This window comes from Kogia breviceps, chromosome 19 (assembly GCF_026419965.1).
Source record: "Kogia breviceps isolate mKogBre1 chromosome 19, mKogBre1 haplotype 1, whole genome shotgun sequence".
In the NCBI taxonomy this organism is placed as follows: domain Eukaryota; kingdom Metazoa; phylum Chordata; class Mammalia; order Artiodactyla; family Physeteridae; genus Kogia; species Kogia breviceps.
The window spans coordinates 33,110,865-33,131,741 of record NC_081328.1 but is presented as its reverse complement, the minus strand read 5'-3'; the positions used below and the strand labels follow the sequence as shown (position 1 = coordinate 33,131,741).

Below are 20,877 nucleotides of genomic sequence, written 5' to 3'. Positions count from 1 at the left end.
CAGGTCCTAACCACTAGACCACCAGGGAACTCCTCCAAACATTTTTTTTTTACTAATTACATTATTCCCTTCTCCCCCAGAAGTGGGCAGAAAAGGCATTTTTAATCTCCTTTTACAGTTGAGGAAAAACAGATCAGAGATGTTACGTGCTATGACCCTAGTGCCCCGATCGGCAGAGAGTCCAGATGAATAGGGGAATATTTGTCTTCCAGCCTTGGCTTTTCTTGAGTACTGGCCCCTGGAAACCAGTGGAGTAATCCTGAATATAGTTACTATATTTAACGCTACAGAATTTTCTGAGTAGATAGTCACTTTTTCGAGAGATCTTTTTCACATTTTGTTGTTGCCAGTCATAGGCTTAAGTGTGGGTTTCTTTTTCTCCTAAGTGGCACTCAAACGTTGACTGATTCCTCATTTATTTGGCTGTGGACTGACAAAACGCTGTCCCGTCAGTCTTCAATGATCAAAAGCAGTCCCTTCTATTTTGACAGATGAAGAAACATCTATAAGGAATGCTGGAGGATCGTTGATGAAGGTGTTAGAAGCCCGGAAGAAGCACAACAGCACCGAGCTGTTTTATTGAGTCAGAGAGGGCATCCTCAGATAAAAGTGCTGTCAGCTTGTCAGGCTTCATGAATGAGCAGCTGGACTTTAATAATAACAGCGATATTATCAGTGCACTAAATTATATACTACCATATATCTCAGAGGGAAATCTAGGAGATGTGGAATCAATATTATTACCATTTATTCAACTTCTTTTTTCAAACACAGAAGATGGAGATATGCTGCTGGGCCTTTTGAAAACCTATATAAGGAGCCCTTCTGTTAAACCTGTACGCAACAATTCAACTAATAAAAATAAATTGAGGAAACTCCATTTTCTGGAAAATTTGTTAGTTGCAGAAACTCAAGAAAAAAATTGATGAGGTTAAAAAGGAAGAAAAACCTGCCACGGGTACGCATTCCAACCTTTTAAGTGCCATGCTTAAACGCTACATCTTTCTAAAGAAATTGGAAACTGCCCAACCACAGAAGGACAGCCTAGCAGAGATTGAGAGTACAGAGGAGAAGCTGTTGAGAGTGAACAGGATCCTCAAGGCCCAAGGGGCATACAGAAAATGCACCTCAAAGCAGTGGGAGATGAGAGCGTCAGGAGGAAACAGAATGCCCAGCCATCTGTGGCGAACACTGCCGAAGAACGAGGGCTCAGGAGGCCATCCCCAAGAAAGCTGAAACAGTTTCTCATGGTGCCGAGGCCCAGGAAGCTGGTGGGAAAGTCCTCCAATGTAGAGTCTTCATTCATAAAGGAACCCGAGGCAGCAGGCTCTTCTTCCCTGAAACAGTACTTCAAGGGCAGGCCTTCTGCCTCCATCCCTCCAAAATCCCCATCTGATGGAAAAAGAAAATCAAAAGACTTATCCAACACTATATGTGTTTTAGCAGATGCAAAGGGTACAGTTAGAAATATTAAGGCTTTTGTACTAATCTCACATTCTGGAAAAAAATACATCTTCCATAAAACTTGGCCTCATCGGGTCCACAGAAAACCCAAAGTCAAAAGGAGTTGAAAGTTCAGAAAGAAAAGTTCACTCAACAGAATGATGCGTGCAAACTTTCCATTCTCTGTAGTGATGAGTCTCATAAATTCCCCTCCATGAGAGGCTGTTTCACCTTCAAGAGATGTGACTTCTTAGGAAAATCCTTCTCCAGAATTATTTTCTCTTTCAGACCCTTCTACAGAAAACACTACTTCAGAAAACAATACTGCACAGAATGTTTCTGAAGAAATTATTTCTACAGGAAACTCTACTCTGCCAGGAGGAACTAGCCTTGGAAACACTACCCATAGAAACGTCTCCACTGCACATTCTGCTGTTGCTACTGACAACAGTATGGCAACTGTTCAACACACCAACGAAACACATTGGGAGCACAATAGCACGGGCACTGAATTCTCCTCTAAGCCCTCAGGCTTCACTTTCCCAGGGCTCACATCCCCGGGTGATCAAGTGGAAACTCAGCTAAACCAGCATCTGTGTTCCCTCATCCCCAACAATGACGTGGGAAAGCTCATTCCTCTAGTTATCCAGACTTCGAAAATGGACTGCTCGGAGACCCACGTGCGGCTGGGCTGTGCCAACCTTATCTCTAGAACAGGCCTCCTGATGAAGCTTCTCAGCAAGCAGCAAGGAGTAAAGGTGTCCAAAGCAAAATGGGATCCGGACCAGTGGAAAGCTGACAACTGTATCAGTGAGAGCACAGAAGCCCAGAGTGAGCAGAAAGAGCAGGAGTCAAGTGAGGTGAGGATGAGCCCTGAGACATGGGACCTGGACTGTTACTCAGTCTAGGACATGCCATTGACGTGCCCAAGCAGGAATACCACGGGCTCCTAGTCTGTATCTTATCTTCAGCCATGAAACTGGCTAAGACAGTGATCTCCCACTTTGCTCATTTAGAGAATGTGCCACTATTCCTAGGGTAGACGAGAAAAGGACATAACACAAGAGAAATAAATTGTAAATAAATAAATTGTAGAAGAAAATGCTAATTATAAGATTAATAACATTAAATTTGTCTTGTTCTTATGGAAGCTACTCGCCTGAAAGGATTGGGTTTTATACTAGTTTAAGAATAGTTACCTATTGTTTAGAAAAGGTTTAAGAATAGTTAGCTTTCATCCCTTCTGTCTCCTTGTTTTTAAAAATTGTTATTTTCTTAGCTCACAAAAGAAGTTCCAGGTTATGGCTATAACAACAAACTCATCTTGGCAATATCTGTAACTGTAGTAGTGACGATTTTGGCTACAATTCTCTGTCTCATTGAGGTAAGGACAATAATTAATTCAGTTCAGAACCCACAACCTGAGAATCAAAGCCACCTTTACACCTACTACTTGATTATTCTCTTTAGCTATGAGGACTGAGATAGCCTTTGTTTCTTTACTGAAAAGTATATTCCCAGGATTTTTTTTTCTTTTTTTTTGGCTGTGTTTTGTCTTGACTGCGGTGCACGTGCTTCACATTGCGGTAGCTTTTCTTGTTGTGGAGTACGGGCTGTAGGTGCGCCGGCTCAGGAGTTGTGGCACACGTACTTATTTGCTCCGCAGCATGTCGGACCTTCCGAAACCAAGGATCGAACCCACGTCCCCTTCACTGGCAGGCGGATTCTTTACTACTGCACCACCAGGGAAGTCCCCGCGGGATTTTTAAAGGAACTCCACTCCCAGGAGATCTCTATGGAATTGGATCCATGATAACAAGCCATTGGACTATTTTGACAAGTTAAGTTTATAAGCAGGCCAGAGTTGACATGATAGTAAAAGTCTTTCAACTCCAAGAACTATGCTTATTTGATGTACTCACCAGTCACTCTCATTCTACTGTTGATTTCTTTCCTTGTTGGCTGAAGAGGTGAGAGATATCTGATCTCCATACTCATGGAGCTCTCAGTCACCCTGTGAGGGCTAAAAAGACATGCCTAAAAGATAAAAGTGTGATCTCGTCAATTCCTTAGGTTTACATAGTAGCTTTCTTCTCTGGTGTATTAGGAATTGTGTAGATAGGTGCCATTAAAACACTGTAAGTGAAATCCTGCAGCAGGCTACCCTAAAGTATGTCATATTTATAGTAGCCTCTTCCTGGAGCTAGCCTGTTTACCTTTTGTTCAGTTCCATAATGGTTTGTTACTTTTCCCAACAGGCAATTGCTAACATTAAAAGAGTGATTTTAATAAGCTGACAATCTGGATGCTACCCTACCAATCCAACCTATTTTATTTACCTTTTCTCTTGTAATGGCAGCCCTCCATTCCAGCCAAAGCAGCTCCTCACTATATGCTAGTTACACCATACCCATTCCTACTTTTGTCTGTGCCTTTGCCCAACTAAAATTCCTTTATTTTGCTTTGCCTGTGGAAGTCCTATGAATCTCTCAAAAGCCAACTCAAATTCAGATATCTTTCTCCATAAAGTCTTCCCTGAATACTCCAGCCCTCCTGATCCTAGTCCAGTGAGGTTTGTCACCATTTCTTAGGGGCCATAGTGAAGCAGTCGCCTCCCCTCAGAACTCACAAAAGTGGTAAGCAGTTTTTTAAAAGGCAGCCCCCTAAGAGAGAAACACCAAGGTTAGCACATCATGGAGCTGAGCAGAGATGTGTGAGGACCAATGGCTTCCTGGCCTATCAGACTTGAATACAACCTGACATGCTGTACTAACTTCTAAAGAGAAATGTGTCTATCTGCAGGAGGGTTGGTCAGTGGTGAAAGCGTAGAAAAGGTGTGGAGAGACTGACATGGGCAGTGCCCGGCCTCACATTGCCTGAGAGTAGAGATGGCACCTTAGGCAGCTTAACTGAAGAGTCAGGCCCACTAGCCAGGCTGTGCGTGTTGAGGAGATGGATGCATCCAGCTACCTCAGGCCTTCCCGTTAAATTCTGGATTCAGCTGATTCCTTTTCTAATTCTGTTCTCACCAAGTAGCCTTCGATTGTGTGATTGTGCTTTAGTATGCCACGGAGGCCTGTGTCCACAGAAGGTAATTCTCTGATTGTGTAGACACGGATGCCGTGTGTGTAGAACAGATGTATTTCTCATTGTCAAGTAATAATTTGGCATTCTGATTTTTGATCCATCCTGTGATATTGATAAAGTGAGACCACCACAACAGGAAGATGTGAATTCTCTCTTGGTGAAGAAGAGTATGATTTCTGAGCCTAGGAGGCTGGGGACTAGCATGGGGTCAGCTTGCTAGTCATTGGCCGTTGCTCAGACTCTACCCTCTACATCTCCAGGTGGCATATGGCCTTTTGCTTTTTTAGAATTTCTGTAAAGTCCCCTTTTTATTGTTTTTAACTTCTATGTAGTTTAACCTTTCATTTGTTTTGTTTTGTTTTGGCCTGTGAGATCTTAGTTCCCCAAGTAGGGATTGAACCTGTACCCTCGACAGTGAAAGCTAAGAGTCCTAACCGTTATTTCCTCTCCCCACTTATATGATAAGCTTTTTGAGGACAAGGGCCATGCTGTGTTCTTCCTATGGTAGACAGTAATGGTGTTCAGCGGAAGAGAGATAAGGCGTTATGTCAATTCCACAGTGAGGAATAATGCAACCGAATATTTATTTGAAGTAGCATAGAGTCTAGCAATAGACCCATGTGTTCTTAACACTTTTGAAATGTCATGTTTTAATATTCCAATAAGTGGAAGAAAATGAATAAATGGTGATAGAATAGCTGCCTAACTATTTGGGGGGTAAACAATAGCAGATCCCCGTTTTTCATCTTAAATAAACATATTTCCATTAATGTGAAAAAAAACCACATAAAGGTTTTAAAGACAATAAAAGCATTAATTTCATAATCTTATGGTGGGAAGGAGTCTTCAAAGCCTGGTGCCACAAGCAGAGCCTTTGACATATTCCACCATCTTGTCTGTGACACCAGCTTAGCACTGATTCATGACAAGCGTAAGATGAAGAGTTTTCCATATATTGTCTGATTTAATGCCCACAGTCCTGTGAGGATGATATTACTATCCCTCCTTCACAGATGAAGGAGTAGTAAGGCCCCAGTGGCCAAACCAAAAGCAGAAGTCAGTTTCACCCGACTGCAAAGCTTGTGCTCCCTCCCTATTCCACTGTTTTTTCTTGTTTCCTTAGGGACAAAAACACTGGAAAGATTCGAAACACTGAAATTCAATGAAAGCCGGTATTTCTTTACCATAAAGAGTTGTTTGTTTGTTTGGGGGTGGCGGGGTTTGGCCATGCTGTGCAGCTTGCGAAATCTTAGTTCTCTGACCAGGGATTGAACCTCGGGCCACAGCAGTGAAAGCGTCAAGCCCTAACCACTGCACCACCAGGGAACTCCGAAGAGTTTTATAAGTCAACAAGAAGAGACAAACAGTCCAGGGGAAAAGGGGGCAAAGGGCTGTGAAGAGTAGGAGGTGTGTTGACAGTCTGCCACCATATCTGCCTATCCTCTCCTCATGGCTCATGTGGGGTGGGTTTTGTTAGCCAGGCCTTTGTCACCTCATGATGTGAAAATAATCTCTAATATTTTCTTCAAGTACTTTTATAATCTGTCTAGAATTTGTTGTATTTGTTTTTTAGTGTGGTTGAGGTAGGGGATCTAACATTTTCCCCCTACATGAAGATCTAATTGTTTTCAGATCTTTCACTGAATGGTTTGTTCTTTCTTCCCTGATCTAATATACTATCTTCATCTGGACTCTATTCTGTGATCCAGTTATCTTGTCCTGTACCAGTACCAATATCACACTGCTTAATTCCAGTTGCTCTATAACATATTTTATATTTGGTAGGCCAAGGTCCTACTCTTTTTTTTCATACATTTCATAACTGTTCTTCCATATATTCTCTATGAAATGTCAGCTGGCCAGGTTTTATTTAAAAATTATTTTGGATATAAATGGATTGCATTGAATTTGTAGGTTAATTTGAGGAGAACTGACCTCTTTACAACATTCTAGGAGGATGATATCTCATGCCATGTAAATAATTCTTCCTGATGTCCTTCAGAAAAGTTTTAATATTTTCGTCACATAGGTCTTACACATTTTTGGTTAAGTTTATTGCTACGTACTGTATGCCTTATTATTGATATAGTAAATGGGATGTTTCTTCTGTGTTTTAGTTAGTTATTTGTGTTATATGGGAAAGCTATTGAGGCTTATATGTTGATCTCTTGATTTTGTATGGAGCCATCTTACTCACGTTACTTCCAAAAAAGTTTCAGTTGATTCTTTTTGTCTTTTTAGGTCCTTCATTTCACATGCAAATATGTTTGTCTCTTCCTTTCCAATACTTCGTTTTCCTTATTGTACTGATTAAGACCTCCTTCACAATGATCAATAGTAGCAGTAATGGTGGGCATCCTACTCTTGTTCTTGACTTTAAAACAATACTTAGCTTTCTGCTAGATACTTTTATTTTCTTTTCCTAATTCTAAGAGTTTTTATTAGGAATTATCTGTTGAACATTATCTGAAACGCTCAATAAAATATATCGCCAGCTGCATGCAAGACCCTAAGTTAGATACTGTGGAAGCGTCAAAGGATTATTAAACAGGGTAGAATTCCTTTCCTTAAACAAATTATCATCTCACTGGGTAGATAAGACTTAAAGTAGGAAGGAATGAATAAGGACTTCGAAATAGTTGTAATGGATAATCATGATCATGTTTTCTTTCAAAACAGATTTATTCTCATAGAATTGCAAAAGAGGAAGATAAAGAAGCAGAAGGTAAATATTGGTCTTTTAAGGCAGAATTTTACAACTAGAGGAGAACTTAGAGCTCATGTTTTTCAATTTCCTCACCAAAGGCAGGAAGAATGTGTAATTACCCTAATGCTTTACCCTAATTTATTTATCAGCAGAATTAGCTCCCCAGCCCAAGCTGAGTTAGAGCAGGACTGGCACAGATTCATCTGCTTTCACTAGTCCTTTAAGGAAAGAGGGTGGACGGGGAGAGGTTTTGGTTGTACCTGTTCCTGCTGGCCTGAAATTTCCTGCTGGCCTGAAATTTCCTGCACTAACTTAGCATGGCACCACCCTACAGCATTCTCTGTTCACAGTCTTCTCCCACTTTGGCCTTCTGTATTCGGTCCGAGTCTTCCCAAATGCAGCAGTGGCCAGTCCTGGGTTCTATTCCATCATCAAGTTTTATTGAGCAAGGGATGCCCACAGAGCCCAAAAGGCATGCGACCAGAAGCGTCTTTTTCAGACATCTCCAGTGAAGGTGGATCCAAATGTGGAATTCATCTCTCTACTGGGATGAAGTGCTGAATTTAAAACTAATTGGCCATCGGGAATTCCCTGGTGGTCCAGTGGTTAGGTCTCTGCACTTTCACTGCTGAGCGCCCGGGTTCAATCCCTGGTCGGGGAACTAAGATCCCACGGGAAAAAAACAAAACAAAACCAGCATTTGTACAGCACTGTGGTGTACAGAATGCTCTCAGATGCACTGCTCCTCTGATTCCCCAGTTCCCCAGTTCTTTTTTTTTTTTTTTGATGAAGAAACTCAAACTCAGGATGGTTAAGTGACTTACTTAAGGTTCATGACAGTAAATGTGGAAACTAGATGCCAAACCCAAACTTAACTGTTGTTAAAACCCATGTCATTTTATGCTGCCCCTTAATTTAAGAAATCTTCACAGGAGGCTTACTTATATTTACTTTTTTTTTTAACATCTTTATTGGAGTATAACTGTTTTACAATGGTGTGTTAGTTTCTAGTTTACAACAGAATGAATCAGTTATACATATACATATGTTCCCATATCTCTTCCCTCTTGCATCTCCCTCCCTCCCACCCTCCTTATATTTACTTATATGTGGATTTTAAATGTGTGAAGTTGAGAAATTTTTTAAAAATTAATTTATTAATTTATTTTTGGCCGCGTTGGGTCTTGTTGCTGCACGCGGACTTTCTCTAGTTGCGGTAGCGGGGGTTGCTCTTCGTTGCGGTGCGTGGGCTTCTCATCGCGATGTCTTCTCTTGTTGTGGAGCACGGGTTCTAGGCACGCGGGCTTCAGTAGTTATGGCTCACGGGCTCTAGAGCACAGGCTCAGTAGTTGTGGCACACGGGCTTAGTTGCTCTGCGGCATGTGGGATCTTCCCAGACCAGGGATTGAACCTGTGTCCCCTGCCTTGGCAGGCAGACTCTTAACCACTGTGCCACCAGGGAAGTCCCAAGCTTGACAAACTTTTGTCAAATGTAACATAAAGGAGGCTTCATCAGTCTGAAAATGCCTATTCAGAACTCCCTTCAGATTCCAGAAAATGGTTAAAATATTCTTTAATGTATTATAGAAACCTGATTCCATATTAACATGCCATCCAATTTTACTTCCCAAGAATTAACATTTCATGATGTGCCTCCATTTGGCCACCATTCCTTTTTCAAGGACCTTTTCAATTCCTCTGAATAAGTGAGTGAGGCTTACATTTCCCAGACCTTTCACTTTATACTTGTGTGTCTTCTCTGATTGGCTTCTTGCTCTGGCTACTTCCTACTGACCTTGCTGCCTATTCTCACCCATATTTCTTTACTCACTGATTTCAACTTTATTGAATCTGAGAACTCTCCTCAGATGTGACTACATGTACACTACCTCCTACTTCTGTACCCTGTTTAACACCCTCTTCAATTCCTCTTCTCCCTGGGATTGAAATGATTTTGTGTCAGGCATTCTTTAATTTGCGGACCCTGCGACCATTTCACATAACCATTCAGGTATTACAGATGGTCCTGGAAAGATTATGAAACAGTTACTTGGTATCAGTTGTGAGTAATGAGTTCTTTTCTTATATTGGACATTAAGACCATTGCATAAGCTTAGGTTCTGAGATTTTCACAGCATGAAGCCCGTCACTGATAGAGTAATGAAGAAAATGTTCTATAAGTCACTATAGAGTTGAGAGGAAAGGGCATTTGTATTAGATTTCTTTATTTAATTCAGAGCATTAGTTTACTACCCACACCGCTGAAATTGTTACCTGTTTTAATTATGAATTCTTTTTCAATTTTATTTATTTAGTTATTTGGTTACACTGGGTCTTAGTTGTAGCAGGCAGGCTCCTTGGCTGCAGCTCTAGGGCTCCCCAGTTGTGGCACGTGGGCTCCCCATTTGCAGCAGGCAGGCTCCTTTAGTTGTGGCTTGCAAGCTCCTTAACTGTGGAGTGTGAAGTTTTAGTTGCAGCATGCATGCGAGACCTAGTTCCCTGACCAGGGATCAAACCTGGGCCCCCTGCATTGGGAGCACGGAGTGTTAACCACTGCACCAGAAGGAAGTTCCAATTATGTGTTCTTTTATTCATTCGCAGGTATACATACTTCTTATGTTTTTTCCCCTGTATTTTTTATAAGTACAGAAAAGAGAATAACATCTTAAAATAAAATGAAGGAAAGGCCTAATGTATCTGAGTTTTTCTCAGTAGCATGAAGGGAAATGTTTGCCAGCAAGAACTGTGGCGAGGTTATTCCAGATGTCAACTGTCCCTACTACCCAGGGACTCAGAGCCCTTCTGAAGCTTCCTAATTTTCCAGGACAGCTCCATTATGACTCACCATAAGGGCCTAGCCTCCCATGCAACACTCAACATTTAAAAATTAGTCTTCATTTCTCCTTCCCAGCAGGCAGCTTCAGCTGGAGAAAGTAATTTCATTTTCTTATGTACTCATTCACTCAGTCAACAGACCATTACCCCTCTATTACATGCCAAGATCTATGCTTGTTTCTGGTAACAAGGATAGAATAGTATATGGTTCCTTCAAGCCCTTAAGGTGCTCATAATCTAGTGACAGAGGCAGATGCACAAACAAATCTATAAAGAATTAACAATGCTTTGACTTTAATTGTATTATTTGAATTTGTATGACTATATTTATATACTACACCCTGTTCAAAGTGGAAATAGTCATTTAAGAAAGAAGTAGTGATGTAAAAAATCCACAGTAATATGTAAGTTATTTAGAGAGTTAAGACTGGAAATATTTGCACTCTCAGAGAAGCTTGTTAATGCAGATGAACCTCTAATTCTTTGGGTTGCTTTATTTACGTTGATAGAGGTATACGTATTCCTCCTTCTAACAGGGGTTAGTAACTTGGGGAGGGGGTGCTACAGATTAAGGTCCTAACTCAGTGGCAGGTTCCTCTTATCTCCTCTTCAGGTCATATTCTCAATCAGGAGCTACAGGATGAGACGACTAAAACAGTTCACTTCCTTTGCTTACCCCCAGCCCCATAATAGGCTTCTACTGGGCTTCCTTGGTTGCTTTCATCATCACTTTCACCACCAGAGGTCATGGGACCTTCCGGTTAATCAGAGGTGCTGGAAATGATGAAAAGTACTGACTTAAAAATAATAAATAACATTTATTTAGGGCTCACTGTGAACTCATTGCTTAAAATGTCCTACTTAATCTTCACAACCACTCTATGGAATTGGTATTGATAAATCTCAGGTATATCCACAATAAGACTCTATGTAGGGTTGTGATATTTTTAGGTCTTTTGTGTCTTTAGGTTCATTTTCTTTGACCAACCAGACTCCTTTCAACATTGAAATCCTAGACTTTAGAGAGAAGAATAGAACAGGGCTATGGGGAGGAGATGTGAGAGGCTTCCACATGGAAGTATATGAGTATTGGACTGCCACCTAGAATTAGTGATAATCTCAATGCTTGGATGGTGGTGTCCCTACTTTTCTCCAGTATTTGTATGGTATATAATAAAAAATAGTTGTCCATATCTAGTCATTCATTTGAAAGTCTCACTTGATTTTGAAGGTATAGCATATCTAAACTATTACCTAGGATTGCTGGAGTTTACTTTTTATTTCTAACAACAGAATATTTTGAAGTGAAGCCCTTAATTCAAAATCCTAACAGCTTCAGGATCTTTCTAACCTTGAAGAAAGGGAAAACGAAGATATTGTGACACCACTTCAGAAGCACAGCCTGAAGTTCTTTAGTGCTTTAGAGGTGGTGTTGCCCTCCCACGAGTGCAGGAGTCCTGGAGTTGGCATGGCTGAGGAACCTTTGGATAAGTTGGAGGAAGGTGTGTTTTCAGTATGTGTGTTGGCGGGGGGGAGGTGAGGGAGTGGGATTTCTCCTTTTTCCTTTCTGAAACTCAACTTTTTAGATATATCATCACCTTTTCTAAGCAACTAAAGCCCCGGGCAGAACTTTTCTGCCTGACAATATAGGTTTTTATCTTAGGCAATACCTGCCAGCACCTTCAACTTTAGAATTTTAGAACTGACTGCCTGCAAAGAAGCTTAGGAGGAGGGAAATTAGGTGTTTTTTTTTTTTTTTTTTTAATAATTTGTTTTGTGCTGAAATAGTCCTTCAAATACAGATGTCTTTTGGCCTTCAGTTATCCCAACAAAATCACTGTCTAAAGATTGAAATAAACTGTTGTGTAAATGTTCAGTCCTCTGCCTCCTATAGAAGGGCCTGAGTGGAAAAGGTAAATGTAGATCCCTAGAAAGGTGATTTCGATTGGTGCTGAGTTTTTTTCTAGAATCCATGGCACTTTAGCTTAGGGTTTTAAGTCAGAGGCAGGGCTGTTAGCGAATGGAGTGGAGGAGGCTCCACCACCCACCTGAGTGGGTGATGGTTGAGAAGAGGCCAGATCATTTGCACTACCACCAAATCTATCTCCCTGTATGAATCCAGCCCTTTAAGCACAGGAGAGCAGGGCCTGTAGCAGTGTAGCCTCAGCTTGTCCATTTGAAATCTGTGAGTAGTATGAGATTTGTGCCACGTTCTTGGTTTGCATTTCCCATCGAGTATTTTAGGAACTTCCAGAATAGATGTGAGCAGTAAAAATGTTCCATGCCAGGGTATATCTACAGCAGAGACATTCACCCGTACCCTAGTGTTGTGCCTGCCCTTAATCACTAAGATAATGATGTAAGAATCACAGATGCATTTTTAGCTTTAAACATATAACCTAGAAATCAGTTCTTCAGATAGGCATTTTAAATTCATCTGTTTTGGTTGGATTTAGGGTCATTATCATTCCTCCTGAAAAGGAAGGTAACCCAGAAGCTTGCTATTCAGAAGGCTATGACAGATGCATTCCAGAAGCTGCCAATTGTGGTTTTAGGTAAGACCTTTTTGATTGTCCTTGAAGTGCTTCAGTTTCAGTGAGCAAATAAACTTATTTGAAAAGTTAATTGGATGAAAATAATGGTTATCTGAAACATTACATATTCTTTCATTCAACAGATGCTTTCACAGCAGCAGTCTTAAATTTGTTCTTTGTGGCATTTATGAGAAAAACTATTGTCCCCAGTGTTTAGATGTAGAATGACTTGCCTCAATTCATACAGAAAATGTTTGATCCAGTTCTTCCTCAATTGCTTGCTTATCATACAGAATAGGGTAGTGATTATAAGCCTTGGACACCTGTGTTTGAGTCCTAATTTTGTCTCTTAGATTTTTCTGTTGTTGTTGTTGCAATTTTAGGTTTTTCTATCCAGAGACATTTCAAGGTATTTAATATCTGTAAGCTGCAATTTCTTTATCTGCAAATAGGGTTAGTAATTCAGCTTACCACCTAATGGAGGTATGATATTGTAAGAGTAAATGAGATGATGAATGTAAAAAGCTTAGAACTATGCCTGAAACATAGTAAGCAGACAAAATATATTGATTATTATTATTATCATTGTTGTTTTCTTGAAGAGTTTATTAGATTATGTTTTTGGAATCAATTTAATTTCAGTTTTCATTTCTGATATATTGGGTGAATATGATTCTATATAATAATCGGCTACTTTTTTGTGAGCCTTGAAAGTGGTCATGCTGCTGAAAAGCCTTGATTGTGTTCCCTATCTAGATATACAGCGGTGAGAATGTCACAGGCTGTGCCCAAAGGAAACTTTATGATTAGTAGATTCCCGGAACAGAATTGCTCCCCTGCTTCACAGCCCTGCAGGCTTAGAGACTGAGAAGTCCTAGCTAAGTTGTCAGAGACCTTATTTGCTTGTAAGAGTTGACCCTGGATTGGTCTTGGCCTTCCACCCTGGGCAGTCCTTCTGGTGAAGTTTGACTTCCCTGGTCATCAGGCAGAATCTCCATCAGCTGTCAACTCTGGATAACAACCTTTAAGAACCAAACTAAATGTCTGGGTTGTTTGTCCCTACTATGCCAAGGTATTCCTTATATGTACTCAAAACTCCTTAGACCAAAAAGCCTGGTGGCCCTAGCTTGCCTTGAGGAAAGCTGTATTGTCCAAAAGGTACATGGGCCAATTTCTGCCAGTAGAGTGTTCAAATGCTCTCTGTCTCTGTCTCCAAAGCTTTGTTCATTGTATCTGGTAGAATTTTGGTCCCAAGGAGTAGGTACTTGCCATTCTTCTGATATGAAGTATCTATTGTAGTGTAGTGGTATCTATCCCAACTTTGAACTCACTTTGACCCCCACCTAATGCCTTCCTATTTAATTTTACTGTGATTGAACATTTTTGTTTCCACAGCTTTTAATTCCTATGTCATTATTCCTTAGTTCTTATTTCTAAGATCATAAACCTTTTTGAACCAAAGTTGATACTTCTTATATATTTTTTTCAGAAATAATTATGATAAAAACTGAGGTGTCAGATGAGGGAATTTCTAGGAAAATGCTCTTATTTTTTGCTTTTAAAAATCAAAAGAGTGTCTAATTATTGGCTGCTACCATTGTAAACAGGAAGTTTTAGAACAAGACAACCTCTGAATTGATCCTTGTTAACTTTATTTCAGAAAGTGGTAAAATAGCTGTGGCATAGAGACCCTTTGAAGAGGTCACAGATGCTAGAACCGAAGAGGAACTACAGGATTTAATTGAAGTATGTGGAGATAAAAACTCTAGGGGTACATAGCCAGTATCGCCATAATTAAAAACAACCGGCAGGATTTGGAAGACTTTGGCATGTCTACTCAGCTCTGTCATCCTTAGGAAAATGTGAAACTGTGAAACTGCTTTTGAGGCAGGGTATTTCTAGGACTTTTCCAAGTCCTGAGGCTTGTCTCTGGCCCCTTAATTTGAAGTTTGGAGAGCAGGATTGAGAGCCATCAGTGTACATCTACAGTTGTGGACAGAGGAGAAGACACAGGCCTTTAGAACTCCCCTCAAATAGAATTGCAGGGATGTGGGAACAAAGTAACTATGGCCTTAAGTGTGATTATGCTACAGTGTTTAAAAACTATTTATGCCTTTCAAGTAAGGTATATTACCCAGATCTCAGCCTCACATATATATCTTGTGTTAAATATTTTGCTGAAGAACCTTTCTGTAAATCAATTATATGGATACCTTGAATTAGGGTTTAATTTGTCAATGTAATTTTTAAAAGAAAACATTAATGTACTGCCTATAGGATTTTTATTAAAAAGGAGCAAAAAATGTGTTTCATGTCATTGAGAGCTTAATTTGCGGCTAGATTTCTGATTATTTAACTCACCTCAATGTTGCAAAGTTTGTTATGAAGGGAACAAAGTAGAGAAAGAAAAGGTGGTTATGTTCTGAAAAATGTAAAAATTTTGAAAGTTTTTCCTGTACAAAATAATTATTTTAATTCAATTTAAATCAGTCCAGGGAACTTCAAACATATCCATGTTTGGGCTTTAAGAAATCTAGCTTCCTGTGAAATGTGAGAGGAAAGGATTCCATATTGATACTAAAGATTTCAAAACCTGATTATAACAAGAGATCCATTCCTAAATGAGGCCAATCTTGGAATCAGTTCCATTTAGAAAGCATTCTGTGCTAGTCACTGGAAATAAAATGAAGCTCCTTCTCTCTTGGAGTTGAGGTGTTAAAGGTGTACCAGAGAATTAAAAAGGACTAAAATTAAATAGATTATGAAAAGGACTGTGAAGAAGTAAACTGGGTGCTAATTACAGTATTTTAAGAAATTTACTTAACATGCTGACTTTAACATTCTAAGTGTCTTTTCCATGTGTGCACACAGCGTAGACCTCTGAAAAGTGACATGTAGTTTTTTCTAGTTTAATGGCTCTGTTGAGACAAGGTGGGATGGGGAAGTTTTCCCATGCTAATGTAAAGTGTCATTCGCTTGGTTTTACCCTCTCTTTCCCAGAATGAATTGCTCACCTTCCCCAAACCCCTCTTACAGAAGTTCTGGAGTCATCACTGATTCAGTGGTAACCCCTAATAACAGAGTGGTGAATGTATAATGAGATGTGAATACTGAGAGGTTGGAGGAAATGGCAACATTTTAGAATAATTGTGAGGTGTGTTCCCATCTGGCCACCCTAACTGGTGGTCATTTTGCAGGTCAGCTACATTTCCTGTCAGCTGTGTGGCCAAAGGGAGGAAGAATGTCTCTCAGACTTCAGCTTTGAGGAGTAAGAGTTCAGATAGCCAGAACTGGACTAGTACTTTTGAATTTCCCAAAATGCCAGGTCCTGTGGTTTCCTTGGGAAGTTCTTCATCCTTCCCAACCCCATTCCACCCCTGGGCTGCTGGAGTTTGGGGCCACTTGGGTTTGCAGCCCAAATCCCACCTCATTGTTTGGGGCCAGAGAGGGCAGGGAGGGGTTGGGAAGAGGGGCCTGGCAGGAGGTAGTTGTAGCCTTTGCAAGGGGAAGTATGGATTGCGCCCTGGGGACTCTGGGAAAAAGTCCCACTCTGGTGGCGCAGATTGGATCTCCGCACGAGCCTAATAACAGTGGCGTAACTAAAGATGTCATAAATAACAGGTGGGACGTTAGGCGGGGAAGGGGCGCGTGGTTGCTAATGTGAGCCCTCTCGTTGGCGCAGCCATAGTGGTTCAGTTCGGACGCAGGATGTGGCTCTGGCTCCTCACTGTCCTGGGTCACTCCGCCTGGGAGCCACGGCATGTTATGTCCCGGCTGTGCCTTTGGCTGCCACGGCTCTTCCTCACATGGCAACAACTGTGGCTTCTAGTCCAGGCAGTTCAGCCTCCGGAGTGGGCCCTGGACCCCGTCCAGGTGACCCCCAACCCCACGTGGCTGACCGAGGCTTGGTCTTCACACACCTCAGACCCCTCTCCCAAATTGCCCCATGCCCTTACACCCCTGGCAGAGGCCGGGGGCTTTAATTACTTGACGTCCTCGTCTCCAATCCAGATGTTGGCCCCGCCTCATCAGGAGTTGATTGAGACTGAGGTTCCATACCCGGACACGGATTCGGTTGGAGAGCTGCCTACAGGGCTAGATCAGTTTGCTGTTCCACATCAGGATCTGAATAACAAGCAAACCCAACATCAAAAGCTCCCAGAGGTGGTTCCAGTGCTAGATTGGAATCAGAATTAACCCATGGTTCTTCCTTCTCGACACAAAAGTAAGAGTAAAATCATAGGTCTAGATCAGGCTGAAGATCACCAATCATTTGCAATACTTGTTCCACCTCTAGGTAGTAAGAGCTCAAAACCAATGAAGTTTATTGTTTCACCCCCAAACCTGAAGAAAGATCGAGTTCAGCATCAACGGCTTGCCAAAGTTCTTGTTGGCACTACAGGCCAAGTTGAAAAAAACACTCAGGGTCTAGAACAGCAGTTGCAGGGTGATTATTCAGATCCCAGTATGGATGCCTTTTATCCCGAGGAGAGCCTACCTAGGGATTCTCTGGGGAGCCCAGATGAACCTCCAGAGCCTCCTGAGGAAACTGAAATTTCTCCATTCCAGCAGCAGGCCCAAACTCATATGTACTTCAAATTCTACTGATTGATGAGGTAGCATCTCTACCTGGTGTTCAGCGTCACGCTCATTCAAACTTGCCCAGTGTTACACTTCAACCTCTGGATTTGGAACTTACCATCACTACAGAACCCACCAGGGAAGCGAATTTCCTACAGCTCAGCAGGGGGCCCTGGCTCCACCTATTGAGCATCCTGAGGAGACACAATCTTCTCCAACCCAACAAGAGACCCCAGCTAAGCCTCCAGAGCCTCCTGGAGAGGTTGAGCCTTCAAGGGAGCAGGAACAAGCAGCTCAGCCTTCTGAGCCTACAGAGCCTCCTGAGGAGGTGAAACCAGCAACCCTGTGGGAGACCCCAGCTCAGCTTTCAGAGTCTTTTGGAGAAGCTGAAACTTCTGCAACCCAGGAGGAGCCCTCAGCTCAGTTTCCAGAGCCTCCTAATGAGGCAGAATCTTCTCCAACCCAGCAGGAGACCCCAGCTCTGTCTCCAGCGGAGATAGAACCTTCTGCAACCCTGTAGGAGTAACCAGCTCAGCCTCCAGAGCCTTCTTCAAGGGAGGTGGAACCTTCTCCAACTCAACAAGAACAGCCAGCTCAACCTCCAGAGTATCATGAAATGACAGTTTCACCTCCAAGTCACCATCATGCTCAGCATTCAAACTTATCCAGTGTCACTGTCAAACCTGCAGATGTGGAGCTTACCATAACAAAAGAACCCGCTCCGGAGGTGGGACCTTCTCCAAATCAGCACAAGCCTTCAGCTCAGCCCTCAGTGCCCCTTACTAATGCAGAATTTTCTACAACCCAGCATGAGGCCCCCACACTGCCTTCACAGCCACCTGCGGAGATTGAACCTTTGCCAGTTGAACCGGAGGCTCCAACCCAATCTCCAGAAGCCGGTACACATAATAAACCTTCAGTACAAGAGGAGACCCCAGCTCAGTCTCCAGAGCATCCTGGAGAAGAAGTTATACCTGCCACAAGCAAGCAGGAGACTCAAGATCAGCATCCACAGGCTCCAGAGGTTGTACCTTCTCCACCTCAGCAGGAAGCCACAGCTCAGCATCCAGAGTCTCCTGGTCAGGTTGAATCCTCTCCAACTCATAGTCTTCAGAGCTCTCTAAAGTGACTGTAGTTTTCTCTCCAGAGCATCATGTGACAACAGTTTCTCCTCTAGGTCAGGATCAAGCTCAGCTTCTGCAGCGGCCCGATGTCACTGTTAAACCTGTGGATCTTGCACTTATCGTAACTCCAGCATTCACTAATGAGGTTGAAGCTTCTCCACCCCAACAAGAAACCTCGGCTCAGTCTGCAGGGTCCCCTGAGCAGTTGGAACCTTTCTCAGTCCAGCAAGCAGTTTCAGATCAGCATCCAACCCCCTCTGAAAATGTTGAACTTTTCACGTTAAGAAGGGAGCCCCAACTCAACCAACATACCCTGAGGTGACATTTCCAAATCCAGAGCAAGTTCAGGCTCAGCATCCAACCTTGACTGAGGTCACAATTCAACCTTTGGACCTTGAACTGACCATAAGGCCAGAACCCACTAAGGAGGATGAACCTTTTCCAACCATGCAGGAGATATTAACCCAGCTTCCAGAACCACCTAAGGAAGTTTTTGTAGCTCAGCCTCCAGTATATCAGAACCCAGTAGTTCCAACACCAGATCAGGATCACACTGAGCCTCCAACATCACCCAGTGTCAGAGTTCAACCTTTAGACCAGGGGCTTACCACAACTCCAGAACCTATTATGGAGGCTGAACATTCCACACCCTTGCAGGAGGCTATAGCTGACACTTCCAAATCCAGAGAAAGTTCAGGCTCAGCATCCAAACTTGACTGAGGTCACAGTTCCACCTTTGGACCTAGAACTTACGTTAACTCTGGAATCCAGTATGGATGTTGAACCTTCTCCAACCATGCAGCAGACCCAGGCTCAGCCTCCAGAGCTCATTAAGGAATCGTAGGTCAGTCTCCATTGTATCCCGAGGTGACAGTTCCAGCAGCAGATCAGGATCATGCTGAGCATCCACCATCATGCAGTATCACTGTTAAAACTTTGGACCAGGAGCTTACCACAACTCCAGAACCTACTACAGAGTCTGAACATTCTATAGCCTGGCAGCAGACTACAGCTTCCCCTCCAAAACACCATGAGATGACACTTACACAGCCAAACCTGACTCAAGTCACAATTCAACCTATGGATGTGGAACTTATCATTACTGCAGGATCCAATATGGAGACTGTACCTTCTCCACTCATGCAGGAGACCCCACCTCAGCCGCCAGAAGCACCTCAGGATGTTGTAGTTCAACCTCCATTCCAGCAGAAGGTGACAGTTCCAACTCCAAGGAAGGATCAAGGTCAGTATTCACCATCATCCAGCGTCATAGTTCATCATGTGGACCTAGAGCAAACCACAACTCCAGAACCCACTATGGAGGCTGGACATTCTACATCCCTATCGCAGACTACAGCTCCCTCTCCAAAACACCCTGAGGTGACACTTGCACAACCTAACCTGACTGAAGTCACAGTTCCACCTGTGGACCTGGCAGTTAACATATCTCAGCAACCAAGGCCATCTGAGACAGTTGTTTTTCCTTCTACTCAGTATTCTGTATCCGCAAGTCTTCCTGGTGTAAAATATATACCAGAGAAGAAGCAGCCAGAATAGAATGCCACCACAAACATCAGCATATGTGAGCTCTGTACCTGCGAAAATGAGACACTGTCATGTGTCCGTCTCAGCCCAAAGCAGAAGCTCCATGGAGTGCCTGAGCCAGAGCCTAACGCCTACAACGGCACCTTCACCATCATGTAAGAATCGCCTTTCCTCATTTGTTCTCTGCATGCTGCCTGACATGGCAGCCTTTCTTCAGGTCTTCCTGGGTCCTCCTTATCTCCCCAATCCACATTGACTGACTTTCTGTTTCCACCTTTTGTGTGTCAATGATTCCTTATCTTCATTCTCCTTCTTACTCTTTTTCCCTCTCCTCCAGACTTTTATTTTTAATTGCCCTTATTTATTCCTTCTCCATTTTTTACCCCATTATTTAATTCCTTAACATCTATTCTTCTCCCATGTTTATTCCATCTTCTTGACAGCAACATGTCCCTCTCCCCATCTCATTGGAGGTAATACAACAACGTGGTTAAGAGTAGAGATTCCGGAGCCAGACTACTGGGGTTTGAACCCAGGTATGTCATTTATTAGCTTTATGACTTAACTTCCTCATCTGTAAAATGGGGATTATGGTAGTCATCATCGCATAGGATGACTCCTATGACACCTAAATCTCCCAATGACTCCAATCTCATTGGGAGATTTAGATGAGTTACTAGAGGTAAAGCTCTTCTATCAGTGCCTAGCATATATTTTAGTGTAGCTAGTATTATTACTCAATCCCTCAGTTATATCTAGAACTCATCTTTGTCCCCTGGCTTTCTATATGTAGCACCCATTTTGTGCCCAACCCAGTGCTAAGTACTGTGGGAGCCACAGCAGTACATGGCCTTGTCTCCAGAACATAACAATGACAAGTGGGAAGAAAGGGGATATGCCTTAAAAGGGAGGTAATATATAATTAAGTGTTAAGAGAAATACAGGTAGGTGCTGTAATTCACCAGAACGTGTAATCACAGGGGTGTGGAGGTCTCAGAAGGCTGCATGGATAAGCTAAATC

General features: G+C 42.3%; 2 protein-coding genes across 2 annotated transcripts in view; both read left to right on the top strand.

The window, feature by feature from the left end:
• Positions 1-12,671, top strand: part of LOC131746460 (leucine-rich repeat-containing protein 37A3-like) — a 69,571-nt gene extending 56,900 nt beyond the window's left edge. The window contains 9 exon segments of the mRNA XM_067021542.1: positions 492-574; positions 576-917; positions 919-1,096; positions 1,099-2,303; positions 2,723-2,827; positions 7,210-7,275; positions 7,554-7,751; positions 11,406-11,574; positions 12,529-12,671. Of these exon segments, the coding sequence (XP_066877643.1) occupies positions 492-574; positions 576-917; positions 919-1,096; positions 1,099-2,303; positions 2,723-2,827; positions 7,210-7,275; positions 7,554-7,751; positions 11,406-11,574; positions 12,529-12,671 (2,489 nt within the window).
• A 5,780-nt stretch (positions 12,672-18,451) lies between these two features.
• On the top strand, positions 18,452-20,015 carry LOC131746165 (leucine-rich repeat-containing protein 37A-like). The gene is given in 5 exon segments (XM_067021541.1): positions 18,452-18,590; positions 18,649-18,976; positions 18,978-19,138; positions 19,171-19,804; positions 19,943-20,015. Coding segments are annotated over 5 exon segments (1,335 nt in total).
• The last annotated feature ends 862 nt before the right edge of the window (positions 20,016-20,877 follow it).